Source organism: Chrysemys picta, chromosome 12 (genome assembly GCF_011386835.1).
Source record: "Chrysemys picta bellii isolate R12L10 chromosome 12, ASM1138683v2, whole genome shotgun sequence".
Taxonomy (NCBI): Eukaryota; Metazoa; Chordata; order Testudines; family Emydidae; genus Chrysemys; species Chrysemys picta.
This window is the reverse complement of record NC_088802.1, coordinates 16,802,529-16,823,160: the sequence shown is the minus strand read 5'-3', so window position 1 is coordinate 16,823,160 and position 20,632 is coordinate 16,802,529. Positions and strand designations below refer to the sequence as shown.

Sequence of the window (20,632 nt, the reverse complement as noted above, 5' to 3'; positions counted from 1 at the left end):
CCCCAAAAACACGAGGGCTCCAAACAATGTATTCTGGTTTATCTTCTGATTTTTGAACTCTCCCATCCAGTGTTACCAGCTCTCCCGTAGTTACAGGGGAAAGTGCCTTGGGCCCCTGCATCAGGAGCTCTGGCTGGGAGACCCCAATGAGACCTAATGACACAGATCTGTACAAACCGCTCCCTGCTGCTGCAGAGCTTCCAGCTTCTCCCCAACCCCCCAAACCCTGATTGATTCATGCTGTGTCGCCGCCACCCCCACATCCACCTGTCCCCAGCCCGGCTGTTAGTTCTGCCCCCTGCCCAGCCCCCACCTCTGCCCTTCAGGGCCCCTCTGCTCCTTCTGCAGCTACAGGGGTTCTTCACCCCCCTTCCATCTCTGGGGATGCAGGGAGGGGAAGGAGCTTCCAGGGGTCATAGAGATGAGAAGCCAGAGGCTGGATAGATGGGAGTCCTCTAGATTCATAGAGACTGGGGTGTGTGAGGTAAGAGATGCTAATTTCAGGGTCCCCAGTATCACGGACACAGTCTGAGCTGGGGTCCCAAGACCCAGAGCCAGGGTCGGATTCTCTCCCGAGGGATGGAGCCCGGCGGGAAAGTGAAGATCTGGGTGTCATCACCAGCATCGATAAATGTCACCTGACCCCGTTCACAGTCCAGACAAATCCGGATCCTGCTGGGGGCCCGGGTTAGGGGCAGGAGGGTCACAGGGGAGGTGAGAGCCCGGAACTGACCCCACCACCACTCCACAGCCCAGATCCCTCCCTCTGGGCTACGGCTGATCCATCCTTTCCTCCCTACAGACTCTCTGGCCACCCCTACAGCCCAAAATGTCCCATCCCCCACCTCCACCTCCCAGCAATGTCTCCCCAAGGTGAATCCCTCACAGCCCAGCACACAGAACACAGTGTCAAATCTCTCAGGGTTGTTGGACAGATGCTGCCACATGCCTCCCCATCTCACACTTTTCCGATCCTCAGACAGGACGAGTTTGGGATGAGCCGTGTCTGGATCCAGAGTCACATTCGCTGGGGAGAGAGAGAATCAGACCATGAGGGTCACAGCTCTGCCCTGAGGGAGGGTCAGGGCCGGCTCTAAGATTTTTGCTGCCCCAAGCAAAAAACCCCTCTCAGGTTAGGGAGGGTGGAGAAGCGGAGCAGCGGCGCATTCAGGGGAGCAGGCAGAGTGGAGGTGAGCTAGGGTGGGGGGGTGCATGAAGTAACAGAGGGGGCAAAGGAAGTAACAGGGGGGTAGAGGAACCACTCCCCGCTCCAGCTCACCTCCACTCCACCATCGCCGCCTCCCCCGAGCGCCCCCCTCGGCTTCTCCTCCCTCCCTCCTGTCCTTGCTGTGTGAAAGAGCTGTTTGGTGAGCGGCAAGCCTGGGAGGGAGCGGGGAGAAGCGGAGCGGCGGCGGCGCACTCAGGGGAGCAGGCAGAGGCAGAGCGGAGGCGAGCTGGGGTAGTAGGGGCACTTTTCCCCCATGCCAGGGAGTCGGCGCCTATGATGGCCAGCGCCAGAATGCCGCCTCTAGAAATGTGCCACCCAGGGCCGGCTACAGGGTTTTTGCCGCCCCAAGCAGCCCCCCCACCCCCCCAAAAAAAGCCGCAATCGTGATCTGTGGCACTTCGGCGGCAATTCGGCGGGAGGTCCTTCACTCCGAGCCGGAGTGAGGGACCCGTCGCCGAATAGCTGGACGTGCCGCCCCTCTCTGGAGTGGCCGCCCCAAGCATTTGCTTGCTAAGCTGGTGCCTGGAGCCGGCCCTGTGGAGGGTTTGATGGTGTCAATGACAGGATCTGCCCCAGCTGGACAGTGACTCAGGGAATCTCCTTCCTCCAGGATTTACCCGTCAGTAGGGCCAGCTCTAGGTTTTTTGCTGCCCCAAGCAAAAAAATTTTTGTCTGCCCCCCACCCCAGCCCTGGGCTCTCACCCCCCCCACCAATGCCCTCCTTCACCCGGACCCCCTGCCATCCCAGGCCTGGTCTCTCTCTCCCCCCCTACCCGCACCCCCTGCCGCCCCAGCCCTGGGCTCTCTCCTCCCCCCCACCCACACCCCCTGCCGCCCCAGCCCTGGGCTCCCCCCCCCACCCAGTGCTGACTCCGCCCACTCCCCCCTTGCCTCCAGCCAGTCCGGCGCTGGCAGGGTCGGGGTAAGCAGTGGGGCTTTCGGGCCACGCCTCAGCCCAGGGTCCCTCCAGCCAGGGATCCCACCTCCAGGACCGGCCGGACCCAGGAGGGCAGAGCTGGGGGACCGCCCCGGCAGGGGGCTGAGGAGCCGGGACAGGGTAGCCCCAGAGAGAGTGGAGCCCCGGAGAGCGGGATGCAGGCCCTGCATGGCAACACCCCTCCCTCAATGGCCCCGCTGCTGCTTCTGCTTCTGGCTGCCCTGCTGCAGTCCCTGGGCAGCTCGGGCTGTTTCGCCTAGCCCCGGCTGCGGCACTCGGGGGCGGCCGCCCTGCAGTACCTGCAGGTGACTCCCTGTACCCCGCGGGGCGGCCCCCAGCACGAGTATCTCCTGCTCGGCCCAGCCACAAGGTACGGGCGCTGCTCCCCCACAGCGTGAACCGTAGCAGCCCCAGGGCTTCCTGCGCGCACCACGCACTGCTGCTGCCAGGGCCGGCTCTAGGCTTTTGCCGCCCGAAGCAACAAAAAACAAAAACAAAAAAAGATGGCCGGAATGCCGCCCCTGAAAATGTGCCACCCCAAGCACATGCTTGCTTTGCTGGTGCCTAGAGCCGGCCCTGCCCGTCAGCTCAGAGATCTCAGCACAGGGCTGGGGGGAGTCACTCCCCTGGCAGAGACAGTCAGTGACAGGGTGAAAGTATCGGCTGCGCCAGGCCTGAGACTCAGAATCTTTCCCCTCCTGCCCCCACCTCTCCCTGGGGAAGGGACTAGAGACTCTGGGAGCCCCAGCAGATGGTACAACTCACTGAATATTGAGAGAGCTCCCCTCCCGCCCCACCTTGAATCTCACTGTGGCCCAGCTGCCCCATGCTGGACTTTGCTATGGGGCCTCCCCACTGCACCCGGCCTGCTCTGGAATGTCACAGCTCGGACAGCAACAGGCCACACGGTACCAGGATTGAACATGCCCAGAATTTCACTGCTCAGCAGCAGTCACAGCACAAAAGTACATTAGCATGAGGCAGAGAGTGAGGGGTTAACACAAGGGAAGGGGGTTCATGGTGGAATGAGGCAGAAGCTACAAGTGTGGGGGGAGGTACAGAATAGGTGGCTGGTGGAAAGAGGGAGAGGGTCATGCTAGTGATGGGGAGGCTAAAGTGACGTCCTGTTTACCAGAGACAGGAGAATGCTGAGATCATGGTGGATGGAGACAGGAGAAAAGAGACAAGCTCACAGCTCTGATCACAGGAGCTCCCCAGATGTGTATAATGGAGCCAGAAGAGCCCCTGTCTGTGATCAAGGCTCTGTTCCTCTGCTGGAGACTGGAGCAAGGGTCACACACAGACACAGTCCCTGCTCACCCCATCAGCGTGGGGTCATGGCAGAGCTCCTGGCCTTCTTCAGAGGGGAAAAGATGAAGGAAGAAACAGAGAAATTGGAGATCAGCCATCAGCACAGGGAGATAAAACAAACTCCCCCTGGAGAAGTGGCTGTGGAGGTGCATGTCCCACTGGAGCTGCTGTCACAGATCTCTGCAGGGTGCAGTGCGCATGCAGGTGGTGGAGGGGCAGGAAGAGCAGATGCAATATGACGTAGATTCATTACAGTGTGGTAAGACCTAGGCACAAACCCCGTCTCACCTTGTGATGCACCGTGGAATGCAGGGTGCAGGGGAGGTCTGCCCTAAACTATCACATCCACTCCCACATTCAAGGAAAAAGAGGCACAGTGCCTCATAGGAACTGATATTTGGACATTGATAAAATATGATCTTTAATTACCTTCTTCTACAGGTGCCACAGATCTTCTCCACCCTAAAAACAACCACATAATTAGAGATGAGAGCAGATCTGAACAAGTATTGCATGATTCAATATTGTACAAACTAATACACTGACGGAGAAAGAAAGTTATAAGTGCATCAGAACCTCCACTGGGTTGCCTGTGTGTCTCTCTCCCTGGGTGGATCTTCACTGCAGAGTTAGGCCAGGATCTTACCTGGCTCTTACCCCAACCTGTTTATTGCACAAGCACAAAAACTCTGACTCAGGTTTGGTGGTGCTTTACACCCAGGCTGGCTGGCAAGACTTTGAGTATTGGCTTTAGCTCAGGTACCACTTTCATTCAGCTTGGTTACCTGCCCACGTTGCAATGTGGAGGGAGGTTAATCATCTCAGGAGCTGATAGTCCTGCAGTGCCTTCCCACAATTCCTCCCCGGCCATATTTTCTTGGCCACTACCTACTTTACTACTGTATTGCTTATCAATATTTCAAATTAGCTTTTGGTGTGAAATTCATCCAGTTTAGTCTTTCCCCGCATTTTATAAAGTTACATTACAAAACAACCCACCCCCAAAATAATAATAATAAAATAAATAATAATAATAATAATAATTAATAATAAAAAGCAAGCAAACAAAAAAGGTTTCCTATTGCATCAATTTAAAAAAATAAATTTAAAAGCGAACAACTCCACCACAATTAAACAAACTCCCACATGAGACTCCAAAATGGTACAAAAAGTTTCTTGTCAGAGGAAGGATAATGACACTTACTTATTTCGTTATCTCGTTTCTCTAAAAATTAAAGAGAAATAAAGATATATTTTGTTAGGCATTTCCCTTTTCTTATGTTTTATTTCTCTTTATCATCTATATGACAGTGAAGGCTGAGAGAAATCAACCTCCTCCTCAGGACGTCAGACGAGAGGATCCAGTGGTATCTTCTGATCTTAAGCTCTCTGACTCCATGGCTCTATTGTTTATCAGTATTTCAAATGAGCTTTTTGTGTGAAATCTCTCCAGTTTAGCACTTCCTCACATTTTACAGAATTACACTAACCCCTCCAAAAAAAGAATAGTAATAAAAAGCAAGAAAACAAACAAAAAGAGGTTTTATATTGCAACAAAATTGTAAAAGTTAAATTTAAAAGCGAACAACTCCACAACAATTATGAGGAACCCATTAGGTACAAAATATTTCCTGTCAGAGGAAGGATAATGACACTTACCAATTTCTATATGTAGTTTGCCTAAAAATTAAACAGAAATACACATATTGTTTGTTCCAAGTTTCCCTTTTCTTATGTATAATTTCTTTTTATCATCACTACAACAGTTAAGACAGAGAGATTATTTTTATTCAGACCTATTAAGTAGGTCAGACTAGACCAGTGGTGCCAGAACTTTTTCTGTTGCCCCCTCCCCCCCTTACCAGTAATGGAATCTGTGTGTGACCCCCCCACCCCATTACTGTACACTCGGCTCAGCAGATGAGCTTGGGCTGAAAGTGGAGTTGGGCAAAGAACTGGGGATAAGAGAAGAGCTCGGAATAGAGGTGGAGCTGGCCTGGGGGCAGAGAGGGAATGAGGGAAGAGCTGGGCTGGGGGCGGAGCAGGGGGCGAAGTGGAGCTGGTGCTGGGCTGGAGCTGGGGTGGGAGCAGAGCGGGGCTGGGTGGTGCTCCCTCCCTTCCCCCCGTAGAGGCTGGCCAGGGCCCTGCTCGCACCGCTCCCACAAACATTCCTCCACATACCCCTAGGGGGCCCGCCCCACTGTTTGGGGACCACTGGACTAGAGGATCTGGTCATCCCTTCTGGTCTTAAACACTGTGACTCTATGACTCTATTGCTTATCAGTCTTTCAAATGAGCTTTTGGTGGAAATTCATTCAGTTTAGTCGTTCCCCACATTTTATAAAGTTACATTACAAAACAAACCCCTATACACTCTCCTAAAAGATGATAATAAAAATAAGAAAAAAGCACGCTAGCAAAGAAACGAAAAAAATATTTCCTACTGCAACCATTTGAAAAGTTAAATTAAAAAGAAAACAACTCTACCACAGTTAAACAAACTCTCACATGAGGATCCAAATTGCTACAAAATGTTTCTTGTCAGAGGAAGGATAATGACACTTACTTATTTCTTTATCTCGTTGGTCTAAAAATGAAAGAGAAATAAAGATATATTTTTGTTAGGGGTTTCCATTTGCTTACATTTTATTTCTATTTTTCATGCATATGACAGCGAAGGCTGAGAGAAATCAACCTTCTCTTCAGGACGTCAGAGAAGAGGATGCAGGGGTCCTTTCTGGTCTTTAAGTCTGTAATTCTATTGCTTATCGGTTTTTCAAATTAAATTCTGGTGTGAAATCTGTCCAATTTAGTGTTTCCCCACATTTTATGAACTTACACTAAACTCCCAATCAAAAAACAGTAATAACAGAAAACACGCACACAAACAAACAAAAACAGATTAAATATTGCAACAGAACTCTAAAAGTTAAATTTAAAAGCAAACAACTCCACAACAATTAAACAAGCTCCCACTTCAGGATCCAATTTGATACAAAAATAAATTTTGTCTGAGGAAGGATAATGACACTTACCAATTTCTATATCTTGTTTGCCTAAAAATCAAATAGAAATATACATATTGTTTGTTGTTTCCCTTTTCTTATGTTTTATTTCTCATTATCATCAATACGATAAGGCTTAGAAACTATTTCTATTCAGTTTCTTCTTAAGGAGATCAGACGAGATGATCTGGTCTTCCCTTCTGGTTATAAACTCTGTGATTCTATTCAAATCACAGAATCCTAGGACTGAAAGTCTAATCCCCTGCACTTGTGGCAGGACTAAGTATTATCTAGACCACCCCTGACAGGTGTTTGTCTAACCTGCTCTTAAAAATCTCCAATGATGGAGATTCTACATCCTCCCTAGGCAATTTATTCCATTGCTTAACTACCTTGACAGTTAGAAAGTTTTTCCTAACGGCCAACCTAAACCGCCCTTGCTGCAATTTAAGCCCATTGTTACTTGTCCTACCCTCAGAGGTTAATGAGAACAATTTTTCTCTCTCTTTCTTGGAACAACCTTTCATATACTTGAAAACTCTTATCATGTCCCCCTCAGCCTTCTCTTCTCCAGACTAAACAAACCCAATTACTCTATTGCTTACCAATTAATCAAATTAGCTTTTTGTGTGAAATTTATCCAGATTAGTTTTTCCCCACATTTTATAAAGTTGTATCCCCCCAATGAGAATAATCATTAAAAAAAAAGTATGCAAAAAACAAAAACATGTTTAATAAATAAATAAAAAGGGTACATTTAAAAGCAAACAACTCCACAACAATTAAACAATCTGCCTATGATGGAATATACCAGTTTAAAAACCATCCCCTTTGGACTTCATGGGGACACAGCCACTTTCCAGTGGCTGATGGATAGAGTGCTGTGTCTGTATGGGTCCTACACGGCCACCTCCATTGACGATATCATCATCTACAGTGAGAGCTGGGCCAAATATATGAAGCATGTTACTGTGGTATTTTCAGGCTCTCAAGGAGGCAAGTTGGACGGCCAACCCAACCAAGTGTCAGCTGGCCACCCAAGAAGTCACTTACCTAGGGTATGTTGTGGCGGGGGGCGTGGGAGGAGCTATGACCTTTGGTGGAAAAGTCCAAGCCCTAGTGGCCTGCGGGATACTATTGACAGTTCATCCCAAACTTTGCTACCATGGCTGCCCAGTTGACAGACCTGGTTAAGGGCACTGCACCCAAAAGGATCCACTGAACCAAAAGCTGTGACAAGGCATTTAGGGCACTACAAGACCTGTTGACCCAGGAGCCAGTAATATTCCACTCAGCCTTCTCAAAGCCCTTTATTCTCCAAACAGATGCATCCAATGTAAGACGCAGAGCAGTGTTATCTCAGGAAGTCGGAGGAGAACACCCTACTCTCTATCTCAGCTGGAAGTTATTCCCACATGAGGTAGCCTAATAGGTCATCAAAAGGAGGCCCTGGAGGTGAAACAAACCATCGATGCCCTATGCTATTACTTGTGGGGGCAGCCCTCCCACCTAGTAACTGACCATGCACCACTTCACTGGCTGAAGTCAATGACAGGCCATAAAGCTTTAGGCAGTGGTATCTCTCAATGCAGCCATAGAGCTTTCAACTGGTACATCATTCAGGCATGGAAAATATATATGTGGACTTATCACAGGACGGTGGGGACACAAACCAGCCCCAGGACACCACAGGCCAGAGTGTGAGGGGAGGGTATGTGAGGGGGTATACAAACACCACACTGGGCATGACAGGGTGAAAGAACAGTACTGGGCCCAGGTAACCCCACCCCTCCAGCCCTGCAGATCATTCTCCAGCTGTTGAAAGGGTTGAAAAGGGAGCAACCCAGCTCAGAAGGGAGAAGCATGGGAGGAGGACAGACCTACCCTGAAGGTTACTGACAAGGGCACCAGAGCAGCCTCCCTGAGGGACTGACTACACACTCAGGCCCGGTTGGGGCTGATGGTTTGGTGCCTTTTCTTTTTCTTTTCACCTTATCTTGTACTTGAAGCTGGGGAAGACCAGCAGCCAGTAGGAAGTGACCCAAGGAGGGTTATTAGGAGGATACCTTTGGGGGCCAGACACTGTCGATCCTCCTAGGGTGCTGGGTCAGAGCCGGGTGTAGTGGGTGGGCCCGGGTTCGCCTATCACTGCCTACCTCACTGCACCTCTGATTAAAAGAGGGTCAGAACTGCAAGACCTACCCACTGGGAGGCAGCACTAAGTGTGATAAGCACTAGGCCACCTAACTCACCGATGCATAGACACCGACTCTGTGGGTGCTCCAGGGCTCAAGCACCCACAGGAAAACAATAGGGGGTGCTCAGTGCTCACCAGCTGGCCACCAATCAGCTATTTGGGGGTGGACCCCAGGGCTAGCTCAGCACCCAGGGACTAGTCTGCACTGAAAACTTACACCCTTCAGACATGTAGCTATGCCAACCTCACCCCCTAATTGGAAGGAGTTTTAAAGGGAGAGGGTTCTCTGGTAACATCCAATAGGGCCCTAAAATGGTGCAGCCTATTACACACACATCAACCCTCCCCTGCCCAACAAACACAGAGAAATAAAAATAAATCAAAGAAACCAACAAGTCTATATATAATTTTGTAGTCAAAATTTGTATTTGTGGAAAAAGGGAAATTGAAACTTACCAACTTCTTCAGTAAGTTTCCCTTAAAAATACAAAAATAAATATAAATTATTTTCCTCTCCCTGCCTCATGAAACAGTGTTAAACTACTACATCCAATAGGTACAAAATTCATTAGGAGCATGGAGGGACAAGTCCAATTTATTTGGAAATTGGGCAGATATTCTTTATGGGCAAAGTGAACCCGGAGCATGGACAGCTGTGTCTGAGTTATGTGACAGTTGATATGATTTTTTTTACCATCTGAGGAAGAAATGTGTTTATTTACAGATTTACCACAGGGGCATTTCTATTGGGCTGATCACTGTAATATCGAGGTGCACTACACTTTGTTAGCAAAAATGATCTTTGAAGTACAAATATAACAGGCTAGGCTTTGCAGAATCTTGTCTCAAGCGGGACAGAGACAGACAGTGATAACCCCCTGAGAACTGGGAAGAGGGGGAGATGGAGAACTGAGCAGAACACAGACGTATCTGCTATGATCTGATTCTTTGGTTCAGTTTGATAGCTGAAGACTCTCCTTCCTCCTATTTTCCCAACCCCAACTCTGCCATCCTGCTCTATCAATACCCCCACCTCCCGCCACACACACACCTCTGCCCCCCACCCTCTATTAATAAATTCACATAAATTCTTCTTTTTTATTTAGGACAAGATCAGCAGGTCACACGTTCTTCTAATATAAAATTCCGAAATTCCTCTTATTTATTTATTAAAATAAAACCTTTATATACAGTATATTTCTCCCTCTGATATTTACCTTTCATTTTAAAGAGATAAACAGTGAGGCCAATGAAACCAAACAAAACCACTAAGATCATACTCAGAGCCACCATCCAGGAATTCACCTTCGGGAAAAATGGATCTGAAAAACACACACACTCAGAAATTGCCTTTGTTTGGAAACAGGGATGAAAATCAGACGTTTTTATTCCATACAAATACACAAATAGTACCCAGCAGGATTTTTGTGAGATAAGAGTGAAAGAATGGCCATGTCTACACTACACATAATACCAGAAAATGATTTTTAAAATGGCTCCATTCAACATAGATTTAACACTGATTTATCCTGGAAAAAATTGGCCTGATTTGATCCATTGCTATTCAGAGAGCTGTAGAATTCAAGGGCAAATTCTTTGCTCATAAAAGAACACTGACTTCAATAGAGTTACACCAGCAAAGAATTTAATCCTTAGTGTTTAGCAACATTCAGAAATTGTCAGATTAATTAGAATATTTTTGAAAAATCCACTATTATCCCCCAATATTTGAAGGAATCATAACCACAATTTCTCCAAACAATTCTGTATCAAATGAATTAATCTTCATTTACTGTTCTTGTGTTCATAGTGATTCAGACATCCAACCAGGATGGAATTTTTGAAATGTACTTAAAGCTTTCTCTGCCCAGGGTTTGTGCTCTGATACAGTGAAACTGGGGCATCCCTCTTATGTGGCCATTCTTAAATTGGTTGAAGAGTTGACAACATATGAGTGTTGCACCAATTTGAATAAATTAATGCACAAAACCTTAAATCATAAATCAGCTTAATAGTGCCCTACCTTCATTTAGCTGAAGTTGGTAAGGAATTGACTGGAGCTAAATCTATATAGGGCCCTCTGAAACTTATATGAGTGTTCAACCAAGCAAGTATCATTAATTATCTAAATAGTCAATCAGTGCAACTTTTGTGTGTAGACAAGGGTAAAATGAGTCCCTTTGTGGATCCAGACCAAAGTGACTTAAGGAGCACAAGTCCCATTGAATGTCAGTAGAAAGAACATCACATGACTGAGGTGACATTTCACACAAGTAATGAACAATGAGTTGGGGGAGCAAGAAGATCACGAAGAAGGCACATTACAAAATGTACCACATTAAAAAAGAAATTATTAAGATAAAGTTAAGATTTCAGAAACATACTGTGTCAGTGGATTGAGTGAAATTTTCTTTTCAAAAGGTTGGAAGTTTGTGTCTGTATGTGCATTCTAGAATATCAGAAAAGTCAAACTTAACATTAAATGTACATGAAACCCAAAACTTTGTTAGACTGAATACTCACAATGAAGGGAACCAAACTGCCTAAGCTGTGACCCTGTAAAAACACCAGCCTCCCACCTTCTATGTTTGTATGTGGATTATGAAATATCCACCACAGACGTTTCAGTTCTTGTTTTCCTATATTTTGTTTTGTTTCTAGTGGTGGTGAGTTCAATGTGGGATTTGGATGGTAACTGACCTGCCATATAAACTGCTGATTCCTTTTCTTGATTGAGAATGGTGTTCCTGATGCAACAGGACAAGTTTTGGTTTGAATGTTCTGTTACAATGATCACAGTTTCTGTTTCAAACAGGTTGTTATACCCTTGGGATTTAGTTTCAGAGAGTGATGGTAAACGTCGCCCATTGAGACCTTTCCACTGTATCTCAGGCTCTGGGTACCAACCAGCTGATCGACAAACCACCCGGATCCCTCCATCCTGGTGACCCTCAACAGAGATGAGAGGAGCAGAGCCCAGACCTAAGGGGAAAATACATAAAGGTGTCAATTCCTTGAATTCATTTATAAAGCAGAAGGGATGAGGAACAGTTTGTGGATCCCTTACTCACACTACAAATCACTAATTCATGTGGGTAGTCAGTAGAACAGATAAGTGAATACTGGAATGGCTGAAATCCCAATATTCATGGACACAAAAAACATAAACAAATATTTAAAATAAGTTCACTGAGTCAGTGGGCGATATGTTGTCTGAACACAGGAGCAACTGGGTGCTGAGCACCTTTGGAGATATGACAACGTAGATACCTGAATAGGATCTGAACTTTTGAAAATCTGATCATTAGTGCATTGGGTAGATATATTTATTATTTTAAAAAGTCTAACTGGCTTCATAATTGCAGTGTCAAAGCAGCAGGAGACAAATGCTAAATCTTGTCTAAGAGGGATAATGCATAATTTCCCCTCCCCATTGTGACACTCTGCACTCCATATTCACCATAGTAATATGATTAAGATATAATTATGTAGCATCTTATACAAGATGTGTCATGTCAGGTGTCAATGGAAACGTTATGATTTGCTGAGTATAGTTATCCTATGTGTATGCATGTATCATTTTTGTATCTGGAGTTATGAATATTGATTATGCATCTGTATTTCAAATGTGCTTGTCCTGGGTAAAACCCACAACTAGCCTTTCAGGTACAACAGTGAAGAAGCTAGACAATGCTAATGGCCCATCAGCAAAAACAATAGGACATGGAAAAGTCTTGTCCTCACCGGGGGACACTTCAGACAGCCTATGGATAATGGTTGCCATGACTCATCAAGTATGCAGAGGAATCTGACTAGATCACATGATACTGAACTCCATTTTGGTACCTGTATTTTTCCACAAACTGGGCTGGGAACCTGGCTTGGAACAAAGGGGTTCCCACCATATTGAAGAAACGATAAAAGGAGGAAGTGACATCACCAACAGGCCTCACTTTCCTCACAACTCCACATCTGGATATAGCTCTGGAAGAGCACAGACTTTGAACTGGGGAAGTGCTGGTCCCAGGTGGGAAAGAAGGAAATCCTGCCTGTGTATAAAACATCTACAAACTGCTTGTACTATCTAACAGGGTGAGACACTGTTTGATTCAAATCCTGTGTAGTATGTTAGGCTTAGAGTGTGTGTTTGTTTATTTGCTAAGTAATCTACTTTGATCTGTTTGCTATCACTTATAATCACTTAAAATCTGTCTTTCTGTCATTAATAAATCTATTTTATATTTTTAACCTAAAACAGTGTGGTTTGAGTGAAGTGTTTGGGAAAAATCTCAGCTCAGTTAACAAAGGTTTTGTGCATATTCCTCTCCACATCGAGGGAGGGGCAAACTGGGCAATTGTAATAATCTTTTCTGGTCAGGCTTTTGACCAGGGCAGGACGGTACAGCTCCAGGGTTTTAGGTTGGGGAGCTGGGGGGTGTTTTGGCTGAAGCCTCGCTATTGTGGGTTCATGAGTGCCTGGCTAGATGCATTCATGAACACAGCTGGGTGTGGTCCCTGCCTGAGGATGTTGGTGTGAGTGCAAGTGTGGAGGGCTTTGCAGCTTGTCACAACATCACAGTGCAAGAGGGAACCCAGATTGGTGAAAGAGAGGGCTCAGCTGTACTTCAGTTCCAGGTGGCACCCTGGGGGGAACCCATCACACCCACCACCACCATCCCTATTATACAGTCTCAGCAAATAATAACACTGCATTTGATTTTAACTATGCCCCGAAGCAACAACCAACAGTGAACCAATGAGAAAGGCCATAAAAGTCTGGCAGTCCCACCTTAGTCCACATCCTAGAAATGCATGCAGAGCAACTGGAAGACCATACGCATCCAGAAGTCCTTTCCCTCTTAACTAAAGACTGCTTTGGGGTCAATTAAGATTGGGCAAGAAAGTGCCTTGGCCATCCTGAAAATGTTTTTAATAACATGTTGGGAAAGTTTCCAGCATGTTTTCCCTAGTATGAAAGTGGCTGTTTGCTGAAAGTTAGATACACTGTGTTATTGTAAAAATAGATCACAAGCAGGGAGTCACAGTTGTTGTAATAGGAAAGAACAAACCCAGCAAACTGCACAAAGCTAAAACTGTCACACGCCACTGACCTGCTACTCGCAGTTCCAATACGGTTTCTTCATAAAAAGTATCATCTTGAACAAAGCAGTGGTATTTTCCTTCATCAGAGTGTCTGATATTGAGAATCCTCAAGGGAACATTTCCATCTGTGAGTCCGGCTTTCAAAAGCTCCGTCCTTCCCTGGTATTCTGGCATCTGCCTTTCATACTGATCCTTCCCATCACGATACAGGTGCACAAAGGGTACAAACTGAGATCGGAACCATCTCACCTCCATGTTTGCAGCGCTCATCCGGGGGAACAGGTGACAGGGTAACACAGCTTCCTGACCCAGGATGGCAGCAACAGTGTTATGGGGTCCAATCACTGTGAACTTTGCTGGAAAATGCACCAGAACAACAACAACGAAAAGCAGCTCAGAGGAAAGTGGGAATTTGATATGAAGGACACATCCAACAGGTTCCATTTCAGACAAACTTTCCAAAAAGTTCAGCCAGAGATGGACACCTGGCATGGAACATTTCAGCCTGAATGTTTAAGAGAGAGCAGCGCTCATGGGCAGCAGGACTGGGGCTCTGTTATAAGAACACTCAGCCTCAGTGTATGGCACATGCACTCAGCACTGAGATGGGGTATGGAACTGATAACAGGCAAGTTTGGCGCATGGTCCAGGCACAGAGCATGGACAGAGTGGGGAGGTGAGAATTGGTAGGTTCAGTGCATGACAGAAGCACACACTGCTAACATGGGGTGGGAAGCTGAAGACAGCTGTATTCAATCCATGTCACAGTCACACATCAGAGAAACTGAGGCAGAGAACTGGGAATGGACGTGCTCAGTGTATAGTTGAGACAAGCTTACTATTCAACAGCCCATTTTTGTAAGTGCTCTCAAATTGACACGTTTGCTGACATTGCCATGAAATTTGCTGGGCCACAGCAGAAAAAAGGGTAGGGTTGGCCAGCCATATTTGGTGTTCTGTCACCAAGGTGTTCCTGAGACACACCCATATTGCTAGAGCCAGTTGTGGGACTGTTATGGTTCAATGCTTCACATGCTCAAGAGACCAAATAACCAAACATAGTGAAAATTATTGCCTAAAGACAAAACAGTACGCTATGAAAAGGAGACATCCATACCCTCCTCCTGGGAAGCAATTCTTATCTTGCAACGTGCTCACCTTACACAGAAGGTGTGCTTGAAAAATACACCCCAAACCCACATATACTTATACCATTACTGTTTAGAAGTGAAAAAGCACTTTATACATCACCTAAGATCCAACCCACCAGTTTCTTAACTTGTTGTTCTGTACCTTCCTTTACCCTGTTTTGGACACCACATTCCAAACCAGGTGGGTGTAGAAGTACATCCCAACCAGTGCTAGGACACAACTTTCATGGCTTTGATAGGCTTCCTATTTTCTCTTGTGAATGCTTACGTCAGATTTGTAAAGTGTTGTGAGACACACCTCTACCCCGATATAACGCGGCCCGATATAACACGAATTTGGATATAATGCGGTAAAGCACTCCGCTGGATCAAAGCAAGTTCGATATAACACGGTTTCACCTATAACGCGGTAAGATTTTTTGGCTCCCGAGGACAGCGTTATATCGAGGTAGAGGTGTATTACATATTTGTGAACAGAACTGTGGGAAGAACATAATACATTCAGTTAACTTCCCAACACTCTCTCTCTATCTAATGTATATAATAGGACTACCGTGCACATAATGCCTAATAATATGGCGTATACTGCACCTAACATATATGTATTAGCTAACAGGCCCAATTAAAAAGTCACATGACATCATTATATTCTGGTTCTTCTTATGTTTTTGTGCAGATTAGTCTCAGACTATGGCTCTGATCTTTTTTACATCTGAAACCCACTAAGTTATTTGATTTTATTATTTATTATTATTATTATTAAACTCTTCAATAAGCGTCCACCCAATGCTCTGGGCATCTTTGACAATCTTTTAAAAATACTCGTGTGAAGAAACTGACCTGTGAATGATCCAAGGAGCAAATAAAATAACCCAGCAGTAGCAACATAATCAGAGCAAACAATGAATAATGAAGGTGCTGATCTTGCTGTGTGGTTAAGTTTATACACTGTGAGTAGTTACATTGACTTTGAGTGAAACATGTTCTTAAGTTACTTTAGGGGCCTAAATAAATCCTCTAAGAAACAGCAGACACGGGGCAGATTCCTACCTGATTCCATCTTGTGAACATAACAAGTAAAGAAGAAAATAATAAAACCAGGGAGAGGGGAGCTGGCTCTGGGTCTGTGACAGAATGAGAGAACCTTCATCTTCACTGTAACTTGATCTAGACAACAGGGGGAGGATAAAAAACTTATCATAATGACCATAACACTGATTAACATTAAATCATTAACATCAAACATGAAAGAGGACACATTAAATCAAAAAAGAATAAATATATTGTTAAGTGAATTCTTTCATATTATGGAGTTAGAACAGCCATTCAATTACAGTTGAAAATGTGTTTCCTTTACGACTCTGATTTTGTCCCAGCCCTACAAAATCCAATTTAAAAAAAAGTCAGATCAGTGTAAAAGTTTGTAGTAATTTCATCAAGGGAGAAAAAAGTTTTAAGGAATGAGAAACAGTGTATGTGTGTGTGTGAGAGAGAAAGATTCTTGGAGGGTTTTTTTTACCCATTTCTTTTCTTTCAACATATCAGAGGCAAAATGATTCAGTCCCATAAACAGAGCTATTAAGTAACAGGGACCACAGAGAAAGACGCTTCCCATAAGCTTGGATTTGCAAGAGTTTGTAATTTATTTTACAAAACAGAAATATACAGTAAGTTAATTCATAGCAAATCTCCCTTTAAAAGCATTGAGAGCAGGATCAGGTCCAGTTTTCGTGAATAAAGTGTAGGAGCAAAGAAATAAATTCTTAAATCAAATAACCAGAATAGTCTGGAGTTACATTACAATGAAAGGAGAGGGGAAAATAGCTGATATATCATTTTGAATATATAGTTCAAAAGCAAAGTTTGTATTCAGAGTCAGACACATTTATCCTGGGATTATTGGATCATTTTGCAGTTAATAATTCACACAGGTAATAAATGTCTACTAGGCGATATCAAAGAACAAGGGAGATGGTATTCAAGTGACAGAAGCTCACTTACCTGATACATCCTGGAAATAAGCTTTGGAACAGTTTTGAGCTCTCTCTGGTGTTCACAGGTTTTCTAAAATCCTCATCCATTTTCCTTTACTTAGTTTACATTGTCAGTGACTCGTTCAGTGATGAGACTGCAAAATTAATTCTTGGTAAGAAATTACAGAGACAAAGAGCTGAATCCTGGTCTTTCCTTCTGTATTTCTGCCAAAAATGATGTTTATTTTTTGTTGGACGCTGAAGTGAAATGTGTCTCTGTCAATGCCTTCACCAAGCTAGAAAGAGAAAGTAGAAAAGGAACTGGAAAGTTATGATGATTTCAGTCCATCTCATACCCTGATTATCGTTTGGAGATAAGGATCCTCTCCCAAAGAAGTCCTCCTAGCGTGCCAGTGTTAGTGGCAGTAGAGTCAGACATCCAAGTGTCCCAGTCTGGCAGAAGGCAATGAGATTTCTGAAGAGGCTCGGCTTCCTGCTTCTCAAGAACTGGTAAATACTGTCATAATAACCATTATATTTTTCATCTCATGCTACAAATGGAAACTGACCTTTTAATTACTTAAGCAACAAGCAAACTTCGTACTGCTACATTGGAGTTTCTGGTGAAGCCAGTGTTTTTATTGCTGTAAGGTTGAAGTTTGAAGTCCAACCCCTCTCTGTTCTCAGATAGGAGTCAAACAGGGATCAAACTGCGTTAGTTGATTCTAGGTTCTGATTGGTCAGCAGACATAGTGTTCTCCTTGTGACAGGATCCCCATGGTACAACCTGGAACTCGGGTACTGCTGTGCCCCCTTAACTTTCCCGGCTGGGCTGTCTCTCACAATGCTTTGCTAGTGACAAGCAGCAAACCCATCCAGGCTCTTTTATCACTCTGCACAACAGCATGTGGAGCCCCACACCCATCTAGATTGTCTGAATGCTCCCAGAGCCACTCACAAATCACATAGAGAAAGGCACCAGCCAATTCCCCCCAGCTCGCCAGCCGTACACCCCAGAACTGTACTGTCTTGCCCTGGTTAGAAGCCTGACCAGTGTACGTTTTTTACACAGTCCGCCCCACCTTCAACATGGAGAAGACACACACTAGCCTTTGTAAACTGAGCAGAGGTTTCCCAAGCACTGGAATGAAAACACACTGTTTTAGGTAAAATATAAAACAGATTTATTAACTACAGAAAGATAAATTTTAAGTGATTATCAGTGGTAGGCATAAAAGTTCAGGGACAATTACCAAAGAAAATAAAAGGTAAGCGCACAATCTAAATCTTAAACCTTATTACACTCGGCAGTATTTAGATCAAGCAATTTTCTCACCACACTGGATGTTACAGTTCTTAATACACCGGCTTGTCTCTCAAGCCTGGGACCAGCCTCCTCAACTGAAGTCTTCATCTTCTTAGCTCAAAGGTGCCAACTTTCTAATGTGCCGTGGGGTGATCCCCCTGGCTCTGCCCCAGGTCCTGCCCCCTCTCCAGTCCTTCCCTCAAGGCTCCACCTCCACCCTGCTTCTTCCTGCCCCATTCCACCCCTTCCCATGAGCACACCCTGCCCTCGCTCCCCCCTCCCTCCAGGCGCCTCCCGCATGCCACAGAACAGGTGATCCATGGTGGGTGGGAGGTGCTGGGAGGGAAGGGGAGGCACGAACTGGTGGGGCCTCTGACAGATGGGAAGCACTGGGTGGAAGGGGATGCACTGATGGGGGGGCTGCCAGTGGGTGCTCAGCACCCCATCATTCCTTTCCATGGGTGCTCCAGCCCTGGAGCACCCACAGAGTCAGTGCCTATGTCTCAGTTTTCTTGTTGCTTCCAGTGTAGGTGGAGGAGGAGAAAGGCAAAAGCACGATGCCACTGTTCCCTATTTTATATCCATAGTCCACGTGCCAAGAAGACACTTGCCCAGACATGGCCTGGTGGGCTTTGCTGAGTCACAGGGTTGAGCAATCCCCCTGGCGTGGTCTTGTGCAACTCAGTCATGGGGTTGAGAAGTCCCCACTGTGTGGTGCTTGCACAACTGTCACTGAATTACAGCTCCCCTGTTGACTAGTGGTCGTTTAACACCCTCCTGGGTGCGGACCATGACCTTTATAGTAGAGACTCTGAAATTCAGAGCATATTTCAGTAACAACCATACAGCAAAATCTCATCTAACTATACATATTTGGACAGAATAACGGGTTTCAGCATATCATGACCTTCCATATGATATCTTACATGGCATGCTTGTGTGAAATATCACAACCATATATGAATAATGAATGTGAGGGTTACACGGTGCTATTTTGAGGTATGGTGTGTCACACTCCTGTCTAAGTTCATCACCACAGGTTACTGAATCCATGAATCATAACCCTCCATGTTCTCTTTATTCCTTTACAAGTGGACAGTGCATTCCTGGGGTCAGACCCAGACAATCACAGTGCAATATTTGTAGAGGGATATGCAATGGTTTCCCATCATGTCAACAAGACTTGAAACAGCACGGAAGCAATGACTGTATGGATCTAGTTATTAGAGAGACAAGGTGGATGAGATCATCTCTTTTATTGGCAGGGCTGGCTCTAACTATTTTGCCGCCCCAGGCAAAAAAGAAGAGCTCCACCCCGCCATAACACACACACACACCCCCCGCGGCGCCGGGCTGGCCAAACCCCACCCTCCCTGGAGTGCTGTGCTGGGCTGCCCGAACCCCCGGAGCGCCGGGCCGGGTCGGCCAACCCCCCGCCCCCCCAGAGTGCTGCGCCGGGCCGGCCAAACCCCCAGAGCGCCGGGCCAGCCAAACCCCCGACCCCCCCCCCCCCCGAGCGCCGGGCTGGGCCGCCCAAGCCCCCACCCCCAGCGCCACGCCACCAAAACACCCCCCACACTGCCCGGCCGAAACAAAAACACTGGGAGTGCCCGCCGCCACCCCAACATTGTCCGCCCCTTCTAAGGTGCTGCGCCAAGCACGTGCTTGGTCGGCTGGTGTCTGGAGCCGGCCCTGTTTATTGGACCAACTTCTGTCGGTGAGAGAGAGAAGCTTTTGAGATGCACAATGCTGGGAAAGGTACTCAGAGGTCATGGCAAAATGCAAGGTGGAACAGATTGTTTAGTCTAAATAGTTAGCACATATATGGGACCATTCAAGGTAGAGTGGCCCGTCAACACCTCTGCAGTCATAGGACAAAGGCGGCGGGGAGTGAGTTACAGATTTTTGTAATGAGCCATAAATCCAGTGTGTCTGTTCAGTCCATGATTTTTAGTGTCTAACAGACTCGATTTACAAAATGCTCCCTGCTGGTGGACAGTTTTCAACTTCTTCTCAAAGTCCCAAACCCTAATTAGCTTAGGCTTTGTCTACACTAGAACTTTTGTCAGTCAGGGGTATGAAAAAACACCCCCCAACTGACAAAATGTTACCAACAAAAAGCACAATCTCATGAAGATGTTTTCTCTGGAATTTTCTCATAATTTAAAGATAATCTCCACCTGCAAACTCACCCTGTCTGTGTGCTCCTAGGAGTTCCCCTGTTTTTGTCTCCAGTGCAGACGGCAGAGTGTCTGGAGAGGGAAAGGAAAAGAGATGGGATTTCAGGCTTTCATATTTATAACAGCATCACCACTCTGAACTCCTAGACCTGTGTTTTAATTAAATACCGAGAGGCACAGGGACTCACTCAGCTATTTAATATAAACTAACCTGAGACCTTCTATTTCCTCTCTGATTCAG

The 20,632-nt window shown here is 45.9% G+C and overlaps 1 protein-coding gene across 1 annotated transcript; it reads right to left on the bottom strand.

The window, feature by feature from the left end:
* Positions 1-324: 324 nt before the first annotated feature.
* Positions 325-17,550, bottom strand: LOC122172433 (butyrophilin subfamily 1 member A1-like). Its single transcript, XM_065565100.1, has 8 exons — positions 16,934-17,550; positions 15,983-16,099; positions 13,790-14,137; positions 11,379-11,660; positions 9,896-10,000; positions 4,681-4,701; positions 3,906-3,938; positions 325-1,027 (listed from the first exon to the last, which is right to left on the bottom strand). The coding sequence occupies exons 2-8, from the start codon at positions 16,080-16,082 to the stop codon at positions 516-518; spliced, it is 1,401 nt and encodes a 466-aa protein (XP_065421172.1). The 5' UTR covers positions 16,083-16,099; positions 16,934-17,550; the 3' UTR covers positions 325-515.
* Between the last annotated feature and the right edge of the window lie 3,082 nt (positions 17,551-20,632).

Coding starts and splice junctions, on each gene's coding strand:
- LOC122172433 (XM_065565100.1), bottom strand. CDS start 16,082: ATGAAGGTTCTCTCATTCTGTCACAGACCCAGAGCCAGCTCCCCTCTC. Junction 11,661..13,789: donor ATTGGAACTGCGAGTAGCAG/GTCAGTGGCGTG, acceptor TTTTCCCCTTAG/GTCTGGGCTCTGCTCCTCTC. Junction 4,702..9,895: donor TTATCTCTTTAAAATGAAAG/GTAAATATCAGA, acceptor TTTAATTTTTAG/AGAAACGAGATAACGAAATA.